This window comes from Antrostomus carolinensis, unplaced genomic scaffold (genome assembly GCF_000700745.2).
Source record: "Antrostomus carolinensis isolate BGI_N321 unplaced genomic scaffold, ASM70074v2 scaffold51292, whole genome shotgun sequence".
Taxonomy (NCBI): Eukaryota; Metazoa; Chordata; class Aves; order Caprimulgiformes; family Caprimulgidae; genus Antrostomus; species Antrostomus carolinensis.
In genome coordinates, this window is record NW_010299981.1 from 1 (window position 1) to 11,143 (window position 11,143).

Here is an 11,143-nt window from a genome sequence, read left to right on the forward strand (position 1 = left end):
TATTATATTATATTATATTATATTAATCTTCACTCCACACCACTCAAAGTGTGAATGGACCAAATGTCTGCTGAGCCATTTCATTCTGTGCAAGGAAGCCATCCATTTTCTAATGCATCTTCTTCAGCTTCAGAGGAAAATCCTGATCCTGACAATATGTGCCGCTGGGATTGGAGGCACTTTCCAATATGGTTACAACATCTCCATCATCAATGCTCCAACTTCAGTAAGTACTGCTCGTCTGAGAGCCCCCTCCCAAGACAAACACTTCCTTAGTGTCCCCAGTCTGGCTATAAACAGTGGCCTGTCCCTGAAAATCTGCAGTCTGATAATACTGAGGGTGAGAAGGGAAGGATCCCTCTACAGAGGGATCACATCTGAGGTACAGGACTTTGCTGTCAAGAGCCACCCTTGAGCATGAGCTAGTGTCACAAGAATTATTCAAAAGCCTGGTTTCAACTGCTTTAGCAAATCTAATTCTACAATTTTCCAACCTGCATGCTTTGAAATTGACTTTTGCCCTTAAATTCCAAGTTGGACCCATGAAATACATGTTTAAATCATCCACGACAGCTACAAACAGATACAAACCCAGTACAACTTTTCAACAGCCGCAGTTTTACACTCTTCACCATCTGTTAAAAACACATCTAAGAACTAGAGGCCATTTTAAACCAAAGGTTTGTCAGCATGAACGTAGAATAAACAGATATATTAATAACAGATATATTAATTAATAATATTAATAACGTTTCTCAGCGTCCTTCACCTCTATGCCATGGTTACACAGCACTGTCCTTCTCTCTCAGTACATCCAGACGTTCATGAATGAAACCTGGCTGGAGCGCACGGGCGTTCCCCTTGAGAGCAGCGTGATACTGCTGCTCTGGTCTTTCACTGTCTCTGCCTACCCTCTGGGAGGACTTACTGGGGCTGTTGTTGCTGGTCCCATGGCCATCATGTTGGGAAGGTAAGAGGGTGCTGGATTTTAATTTAAGCTTTGCAGCTTCCATTAGTCCAAGAGGAATTGTGAGCCCTACAATACCCACTGTAGTCAAAAAACCTTAAAATAGGTTTTTATCACCACCTGATATGGCAGTATTTCATGTCTCAAAACCCAATGAGGAACAGTTCCTTTTCCCCATGTTATTGTCTCAGCATATTCTGACCCAGCTGAAGTGCTACAAGGATTTCAGCTCAGTTCTATAACCTACATAATCACCATAATTTTTGTGCCCAGTTTTCTGCCATCCTTTTAAACAGGAAATCATGACAGACAGACCAAGGATTTTTCTTCAAAGTGAACTGTGGGAATTGGGAGGAATGACACTGGAAAAACAGAGAGTGCTTGCAAAGAGCAGGTGTTGCACCCCAGGTCCTCATGTCTCACAGGCTGTGTATCCACATTTTTGACTGAAATATTTCAGGAGATATTTGTTAAATCTTCACAGTTGTTTTTTCCCCTTGTGCTTAAGTCTCTGAAGAATATCTGTTTCTCCTCACCTATCTTTCATACACAGCTCTATCCCCAGTTATCTTCAGGATATCTCACGGTGCCTTCAGTGTCTCTAAAGCCAGCACTGCAGGGACACCCTCTGGTCATGCTGGTAGTTGGAGATGACCCTAATTGTGTCAGCCATGCAGATTACCTGTCAATGCTGATTCCTGTTTCCATAACAAGACACCAAAACTTCTGATCTGCCATCTGCAGACAGACACCTCATGCAGGGCTTTGGGTAACCAGGATCTTCTCTGGTTACACTGAGCAGCCAACCTTGAGCTTCCAGGCACGGCAAGTTGGATCTGCCATGTAGAATGTCCTAACTGATAACTAAACCTGACACACGTGCGCTCACAACTGTGTCTTTTCTCTCTGAAGGAAGATGTCCCTGCTGCTGAACAACGCCTTCGTGATCATAGCTGCAGTCTTGTCAGGATTCAGCCGAACAGCAAAATCCTTTGAAATGATCATGCTCGGCAGATTTTTTACCGGTGTGAATGCAGGTACGGCAACATGAGAAACACAACAGGACAAACATGAGAACAAGTATCAATTAGAAACAGAAGATATGTAAATAGGAATGATCCAAGACATTAAAGCAATGGAACCTCTAGCCTGGCCACACACATGTACATGAATGAGGAAGCTGTATATACAGATTTTGTATTTTGCTTCTAAGGACTTTTTTTAAAAGCATATACAGGCAGTTTGGGGTTTTTTTGTGTAATACACAGGTGAGTATCTGTGTGCACTCTGCACACAGGGAGGGGAGCCCTGGGAGAAACCGAGCTAAAAATCAAACCGTAGCTGCTTGTAAGAATGTTATCAGTCACTCACCAGCATGAGCACCAGCATTAAAGCTTTTGTAGAAGTTCATCCAAGGAAATAATGATTGATACAAGTGAATTAAAAGATGATCCTACCCCCAAAATGAGGGACTAGAGGGAGGCATCACTTACAACCTTGGATTTGGTGCTGAAAAGATGATAGGACTGAGGCCCTGGCAGTTGCAGTTTCATTATCCACTACTACTTAGGAGTATGGAAATGTATGTTTAGTAGCTTATACAATGAATGAGAGTGAAACTGAAGGCTTGTGTAAATAATAAGCATTGGTAGGTCAGTCATCACATGGCCTACAACAGAACAGTCCAGCTGGCAACCTTGAGAGGTGGCTGACTGCATTTGTCCTCATCCCCTCTGTCTATAAGCTGGGGTCAGCATTTGTCTGCCTTGCCCAGGTGTCAGCATGAACGTTCAGCCCATGTATCTGGCGGAAAGTGCCCCAAAGAAGCTCAGAGGAGCTGTGGCCTTGACCTCTGCATCGTTTACAGCCCTGGGATTGGTGCTGGGGCAGGTTGTTGGACTCAGGTAATGTAGAGCAAGAAGCCCAGTTTATACTTATGAAATCTTTTTAATTTTTTTTCCTTTACTACCCCTCTACAGCTGGACTTGATGATCTTAAAGGTCTTTTCCAACTAAAACTATTCTATGATTCTATGTTTCTTTTCTTTCTTTTCCAGTGCCCACATGCAGCAGAGAATGCTGGGCTCTTGCCAGGTTGTTAAATGTACTGTGCAAATTACGTTGGTTTTTGGTTTTTTGGGTTTGTTTTTTTGTTTTTTTCTCTAGGGAGCTACTAGGAGGGGAGGAGAGCTGGCCATTCCTTTTAGCTAGTAATGTGGTACCTGCCCTGATCCAGCTCACATCTCTGCCTTGGTTCCCTGAAAGTCCCAGATACCTCTTGATTGACCGTGGAGATACAGAATCCTGCATCTCTGGTGAGTTCAGGGTGACTGTTCGCCTCTCACTGCACATGTGAGATCCACTGACTGGGCAGATGAACAGTGAGAAGGTTGACTGCATATTCTTAACATACAGTTCAGCATGTTCAGTCCAAAGCAGATTGAAATGCTGACTTCTTTCCAACACGAATATTCTCTTTGGTGGCTCTGCTAGCCTCCTTAGATGAACATAAAAGCTTTGAAGCCCAATACCATGGCTATGTCACTAGTCCCATGGATAATGTTTTTCTAAACCAGAGGATCATATTTGGTCTGTACAAAATATGTTGTGCCATCAATGTTTGTAATTGCGTTAGCTGCTGCACCCTTAAAGAGCGCCCAGGTGGGGGTTGGGCATGTATTTGTATGAACAACCGCAGTAATTCTGAAAGTGGATGAATGTATGTTTTTTTGCATCCTGCTTTTGTGCACAGACTTGGGCCTCAATGTTTTGAGAATGGTGACACCAATTTATGGAGGAAGTGTCATATCAACTTCCAAATGTGATCATTTCCTCCTCCTAAACTAAAGAACATTCTATAATCTTAAATATATTTGATCTACTGAGGTATTTGAAAGGCACCTTCCTAGTAAAACTTTTTTGTTGCACTGGTAGGTTCAAAAGGTGGGACTTGTGTTCACAATGGCAAATATGTTTTGTAACTATGAAGTGAAATAAATGCCGGTTGAAGAGCTCATGACCAAATCTGAAGCCAATTCATATTAAGGGATTTGCTTAGATTTGTAGCACACAAATCCCTGTACACAGAGCGGCTGGAATTAGTTTGCAGGAAATACTGTGCTGTGTACCAAGAACATCTTAACTGCCTGCATTTCCCAGAGAAGTCACTTGAGATCTGAGTCAGAAGCACGGCTGCTGAAATGGCACTGGTTGGAAATATTCTCTTGTCAAACAATGGTGAGGGATTTGCACTCCCTCTTCCCCAAATCCTTCAAGTGGCTGCACCACAACTGTCCACCTCTGTGAAGGTAACACTATGATCACCGACTCTGTCCTACAGCTTTCTGCAGCTGTCACTTGCTGCTTGATCCTTCACCCTGCAGAGCAGGCAAACCGAAGGTCAAGTTCAGGGGAAAAGAGGTTCCCTTGTCCTTGCAGCACTGCAGAAACTCAGAGGCAACAGTGACCTGAGTGCAGAGCTGGAAGAAATGCTGGCTGAACAGGCTGCCCTTAAAGGTCAGAGAGCGAAGAACCCTTGGGAGCTCTTCCAAAATCCAGCTCTGAGGTGGCAGCTGATGAGCATCGTTGTGCTGAGCAGCGCCATGCAGCTCTGCGGGAATGATTCGGTAAGCAGCCTGGCAACCACAGCGATCGGCGCCAGCGCTGTATCGCAAGGCATGGGTGCAAGCTCTTGGGCTTAACGTGCCTGCTGCAGGAGAAGAACTAACAATGGTCTGCTTTGCATGAGGAGACTTCAAACCTCAGATGCTTGGTTCACAAAGCGTGCCTGTGTTTTATGGCAAGATTGAGAAGGGTGCTGTCAAAACAACCTGTATGACAGCACAGTGGTCATTCTCTGTGTGGTCCTTCAGGAAAACCACTGGGATGCATTTTCAGACATTTTCTCTTACTGCTTTCTCCTCCCTTCTCTCCCCAGATGTATTTTTATGCAGCTTATGTGTTCCAAGAGGCTGGAATTCCTCAGGACAAAATCCCGTACGTTGTCATCGGCACGGGGAGCTGTGAACTGATCACGTCTGTCACTTGTGTGAGACTCTTAACGCACTTTGCTGACATGCAGACTGTTGACTGTGAGGAGGCTGCAAATCACAAATTTTGGATGAACATTGCTTTTCATTGCTGAGGAAGCCCTTTATGCACAGCAGCCAGGCAGTCTCTCTGCACTCATGACCAGAGAGGTTAATGCAGAAGTGTTTTTGTCAGACACTGCATCATCATCACTGTCTGAAATCTCTACACAGTCTAACTCTCTTGCTTCGTGTTAGTATGGAGAGTGCAGAGCTGAGGCTGCAGCTGGGACGTTCTTGTCTCTCCTGAACGCCCTTCTTGCCTGACTCCCCCCAGCAGACTCTTTCCTTTGACTTTATTTTTTGCTGAGAAACAGATAACATCCTTAAAGTAGTTGTAGAGCAAACTAGGCACGGGGTATTGAAATGGGAAGAATGAACAGGTGGGAAATATAAATAGAAGTTAAAGAACTTGCTTTATTTCACTGTCTTACTTTGTGCAGAACTTGATTATAGACTATGCTGGTCGGAGGCCACTGCTCCTGGGGGGATACACCTTCATGGCAGGATGGGCCGTTGTCTTCATGGTCGCTCTGAGCCAGCAGGTAACAAACTTCAGTTAATTATTTAAGTGGAATAGAGTTGGGCTTTGCCTTTTATATGACTGGGGTGTTTAGTGGTGGCAAATAAGTGTAAGTGCCCTCACTGGTTTTCCGTTGGTCTCTGTGGCTGTAGACTCAGATTAGCTGGATGCCCTATCTCAGCATGGCCTGCATTTTCGCCTATATCCTGAGCTTTGGAATTGGACCAGGTCAGTTCCCTCAGTGTTTTCACTGAAACTTTTGGGTACTGCAGGGGCTTGGAAATGTGTTCAAGCAGCTTCTGGAAACTCTCAGACCCTCTTTAGCCACAGACCCTCAGACCCTCAAAGGAATGAGGCAATCTCCGGGAGCAGTTTTCAGCTGTTCCCCGGGGGCTTGCGCGCCCCTGGTAAGTCAGTGTTGTGCAGGGACAGTCTGTGCCGTTCTCTGCGTCATTTCTCCTTACAGCCAACTTGTGATGGCACTGGGAGGGGATTCTTGTCTTAAATGGACAACAAGGTTTTGATTCGCTGCCCAGACCCTTAGGGCTGTAGACCAGTATTTCTAATGCTTTACCCTAGCGATTGACAGCTACGTCATCTAATTATTTGCTTCCAGATACCTGGAAGCACAGTTTCCATGTCTATTTCTTAGCCTACTAACATGCATTTTCTTGGCAGAATCCATGAGTTTCTGTGCTTGTGGGGGCAGTACACAGGCTATGTGTGTGCAAATGTTTGTGTGGTGTGTGAGTAGATGTTCACTTACATGAGTTTGAAGGCAGGCAGGTAAGAAAAGGACCAAGCTGCCAGTGTCACATGCCACATGAGTTGGCAGTAATTTCTTGTCCCAGTCCCTACAGTGCCATAGAGTTGAATTAATTATAAGCCATTCTCACAGTTGGGTCCTGGTGCGAATAATGTGGATTACAAACCCTTTCCCAGCAGTTCATTTTAACATGAGGGAGTTTGAATAATTAGGAAGTCCTTAATATTTAACCTAAAATTTCCCCACTGCAGTTGATCTCTATTACTACTTTTTCTGACATTATTGAATAATTTGCTGAATAATAATTTACTGTTCTTACATACTTCACGTTGGGTTTCCTTGTTAGTATGTGGTCTCTTGTTTTTTATATAATATCAACAGTATTACTAACATTCTTGCCATTTCTATTTCCAGCTGGTGTAACAGGAGTTCTGCCCACAGAAGTTTTTGATCAAATGTCCAGGCCAGCTGCTTACATGATCTGTGGCTCTCTGCTCTGGTTCAACCTGTTTCTGGTTGGAACAGCCTTTCCGTTCATTGTGGTGGGTTCCCAAGGCAAAGCAATCACCTGCAGCTCTGATAGTGACCAGGAAAAGAGACAGGGCCTGGAATATCGCAAGCTGCAGACACACAGCAAGACAGCACTGCCATGAAAAGTATCTTTATGAGGAAAGTGGTCAGAACTCCTCTAAACCAAACTTCCTCCATGTTCCCTATGGTGATTTCTGATGTGAGACTGAAAGCAGATTAATTTGGGGCATGGATGACTGATATTCCTCCTCTGTCCTCAGCTGAGAACAGCTGGGACTAGAGATGTGATGTAATTCCCCTTGGCCAGACCCTGGCACCATTCTCTAAGGTGATTCCTGAAGTGAAAGGAAACAGAACTCCACAATATCCAATCCTGACTTATTTCCTACTGTAGGTCCCCATTCTGTACAGTTATATATAGAAAGACAGAAAAAGGCATTTTGAGATACTCCTTTTACTATGTCAAATCTCCCAAACTATGCCGGGGAGCTGTTGCATCCAGGCAAGTGAGGCTCTCACCAGGGTGCACAGAAATACTCCCCGGGTGATGTTGGTCCATGCAGGAACAGGGATTAGTGGCCTATTTGTCATCATACAGAGTGTCACCAACACTGTCTTTTTTTTTCCTCCTCCTCCTCAGAAAAGTCTAGGACATTTCTGCTACATCCCATTCCTTGTGGTCTGTATCTGCACTGCACTCTACGTTGGGATTTTCCTTCCAGAGACAAAGGGAAAGTCCTTCCTGGAAATCTCGGAGGAGTTCAAGAAACGGAACTTCAAAGCTCAGACCCATGCTGGTTTTTATAAAGGCCCTGAAGAGATCAAATCCACCGTGCTGTAGCAGAAGAAAGGAGGATGGTATCTGGGGGAAATTCAGCAGTGGCTGTGTTCTCTTGCAGGGACACAAAGACAGAAGTAGGGTTAGGGACAATATATTCCTCTTAGGTTCTTAGGTGCACCTGGAAAAGATATACTTGAACTGATAAATCCCAACAGAAGTTTAATAAACTGTTTTAAGTTTTTAGTGCAAAGTAGCACATACATATTTTAGAATCTATATTAGAGAGTGACAGAATGATGCCTTATTGTCTTATCATCAAACATCACCATGCAATGCTTTAGCAAATTTCTTCTTAATTTCCTCTATATTTCTCCTCCACCCAAACAGTAACTTCCATCTCAGAAGCCTTTCTTTCCTTGCCCCTGAATCTGGACTCTCTAGCATAAAAATTAATACAATTAAGTTCTGATTTCAGACACCAGATGAAATTCTCAGTACCTTGTCTTGGTGCTCCCATTGTTTCTGTTATTAAGTGATTTCAAATAGACCCCTACTTGTTGAGCAATAGTGAGCAGTTAATTATTTTCAGCTATAAAAACACGTGACAGATGGATTAGGAAGAAAGCTTCTAGTACTTGCTAAGTGGCTTATTATACAACTGACTTGTGGGCATTGTTTTGCAGACTATTTATTCTGGACTGGTTTTCTTCATGGCTTGTTTGTTGTGTTCCAGTCTTATGTTGTAAAGCACAAGTAATTCTCTAGTCCAGTTTGTACTGCTCTCACAGACACTGCTGGTGCCTCTTGTAGGGTTTTACACCTGTGCTCTGCTAAGGCTGGAGTGTGGTGAGGGGCTCTTATGGCAGCAGCTGATTTTGGAAGTGGAGGTTTAGATCACAGCAGAACATTTTCTGCAGCATGTTCTTGTTGTCTCCATAGAGCATATTGGAAAAGACACAGATGTGATACTGATTCTTTTTAGCTAACCTGGTACAGAACTGGGCAACACTCCACATTTATTATTGCCTTCCACAATTGACTGGTGAAGTTTCTTCCAGTTTCTTCTCAAAATCATAATCAAGCCACCTCTTTTCTTTTGTCTTTGTATGAAAGTCACAGCCCTGCTGATGGTTGCAGCAAGGAAGAACATGGACATTTTTTTCTGACTATGGCCTGAAATCAGGTGTCTTTAGACTGATTAAGCAAAGACAAACAGTGGTTACATTTTAATTGGTCTAATTGGTTACATTTTAATTGAAGCATTTAACAAGTTGGTTAATTGTTATGGAATTAAAAAACCTTCATCTGAAAAAAATGTATGACATTTGTTCAGGTCAATTTTCTTAACATGTGAAGTATTAGGCAAAAATACGTCTTGAAAAGTGATCCTTAGAGACTCGTAGTTCATATTATTGTTTACAAATCAAATCAGTGTGCACCGTTGAATTGATTAATAACCATCCACACCAGAGAAAAATACTAATTGCCACTGTCCTCAAACCATGCTCCTCTGCACAAGCCACTTCTTACTTCCAACCCAGAGGGGGTTGGGATTCTTCCAGACACCAAAAAACACGCAGCTTCCTAGCCTGGGGAACCACCAAGTGCAGCCCCTCATCAGGAGAAGGAACTCCCCCCTAAGCCTCTCTAATAACTTGTAAAAGCCTTTTGACAGAACCATATTAGACACTGAGAAATAAGGAGGCTTTTTGAGAAACTACAGATAAAAGTAAAGATGTAATTTATTTATTTTGCAGTCAGGCTTTAAAACTGAAATTCAACTTTCCCATCATCTACCGTATATTATAGGGACACAGACTTGAACTTTCAGGCAACGACAATTACTCTGAAAGTGTCAACTCAACCCATAATTCATGAGTTAAATGCACAGGCTTAGTCAGGCTTTAGAAGGCTTCACTGTGTTGAGGCTCAAGGTAGCAGTCAGGAATTTTTCCTTTAAATGTGATAACTGATTACCAGCCCATGACTTGGGGAGTCCAAGCCAGTCCACTCCAGTTTGCACCAGTCCCTGGACTTTAGCTTCCATCAGTGCCTTTTTTATTGTCCTTTACTCATCTCCTGCAGCTCTTACTGCCTGGCAGCTGCTGCTGGAGCTTCTCTTCCCTAGTGACCTGGCGTGAACGCACAGCTCGCCAAAATTATCTGCAGTTTCATCAGTAACCAACACAATAATGACAAACCAAATAGCAAGGACTTCATGACAAACCAAAGGGAGTGTAAACACTGAGAAAACATGAAATGACACGTTGAAATATTAGCTCAGGCTCCTCTTTCTCTATATATAGAGTGACTTTTTCCCAAGTAACTGAAGAAAGCACCAGGAAAGACCTAGTCTGCAAGCGGAGATGACTACCTTTGAATGCAAGTTGGTATATGTTTATCTTTTTTTCCCCAAATAGAATTTTTTCAGTAGATATTTTTTTCCTTTCTGCTATTCTAAAAGACCTGTTGCACAAATTAAGTACAGAAAGAAAAATAAATCTGAAATAGATGTGGTTAAAATAATAGTATAAGGTCATATCTGAAAGATATAAAATATCTTGCAAGGAATTATTTTGAAAAAGCAAAGAAAACTGGATTTAAGAGCTTATTTATATTTAATGTCTGATACATAACAGGGAAAGACAAACCAAGGGAGTTCGGAGCACAGCAACAAAAAAAAAAGCTACATGATTTTATAGATGGAGGAGGGTTGGAAGACTGAAAAAGTCCTCCACAATAAAAGAGTTACAAATAAAGTATCTGAAAGATGTAAACACCAAAGGATGGAAAACAATCCTTTCTAGTCAAGGAAGTACAGGAACAGATACCCAGAAAAAGTAACAAAAAATGTTTTTAAAAGCAATTTTAGGATAAATATTAAGTTAAAAAAATCTTGCTGAATTTAAAATCTCTTAGACTGGAAAGGTCACCCAAGAGATGCAAAGGAAGAATCAAGCAGTGATGTTATCATACAGAATGGGGATGAGACTGAGAAATTTGCTGCAGGTGCAATATAAAATTTGCAGTTAGAACAGGGCTTACTAATTTTCTTGCTGATGGGAAGTTTCACGCTGACGTCAGGCATCTTTTGTAGCATGAAGGATAGGAGGGATGTCTAGTAGTAGAGGATTGTTGTCATTAAAGATATGAATGTGTCAAATACCAAATTTATTCAGAGCTGATGCCAATGATGTTGCAAGATGGATAAATTTGATGCCCATTCAAGCAATGGCATTTCTCTGATTAGAAATCAGCTTGTAAATGTTTGGCAGTCGTTGTTCAGCATTGCTCTTGAATATGATCTGTTCCAGAGACAGAAGTGCAGCATCATGCCATCATTGCTGGACAGAATATCACTATGATGCTCAGTAATGGAGACAGTTGGGAGTGGGAGGGATGGGGTGTGCATGTATCACAGTACTACACTGTAGGGGTATTCTTAAGCCTCCTATCAGGTATAGTTGTAAGTGAATAAACTATGAAAC

General features: G+C 42.5%; 2 protein-coding genes across 2 annotated transcripts in view; both read left to right on the plus strand.

Annotated features, from left to right (window-relative positions):
• The first annotated feature begins 112 nt into the window (after positions 1-112).
• Positions 113-7,715, plus strand: LOC104521060 (solute carrier family 2, facilitated glucose transporter member 11). The gene is made up of 11 exons (XM_010162945.1): positions 113-226; positions 810-970; positions 1,880-2,004; positions 2,742-2,871; positions 3,133-3,281; positions 4,405-4,592; positions 4,904-5,014; positions 5,498-5,599; positions 5,730-5,805; positions 6,758-6,885; positions 7,515-7,715. The coding sequence occupies exons 1-11, from the start codon at positions 113-115 to the stop codon at positions 7,713-7,715; spliced, it is 1,485 nt and encodes a 494-aa protein (XP_010161247.1).
• A 2,291-nt stretch (positions 7,716-10,006) lies between these two features.
• Positions 10,007-11,143, plus strand: part of LOC104521059 (solute carrier family 2, facilitated glucose transporter member 11) — a 10,658-nt gene continuing 9,521 nt past the window's right edge. Inside the window, exon 1 of the mRNA XM_010162943.2 lies at positions 10,007-10,041. Within this exon, the coding sequence (XP_010161245.2) occupies positions 10,036-10,041 (6 nt within the window). The 5' untranslated portion in view covers positions 10,007-10,035. The remainder of the gene's footprint in view (positions 10,042-11,143) is intronic.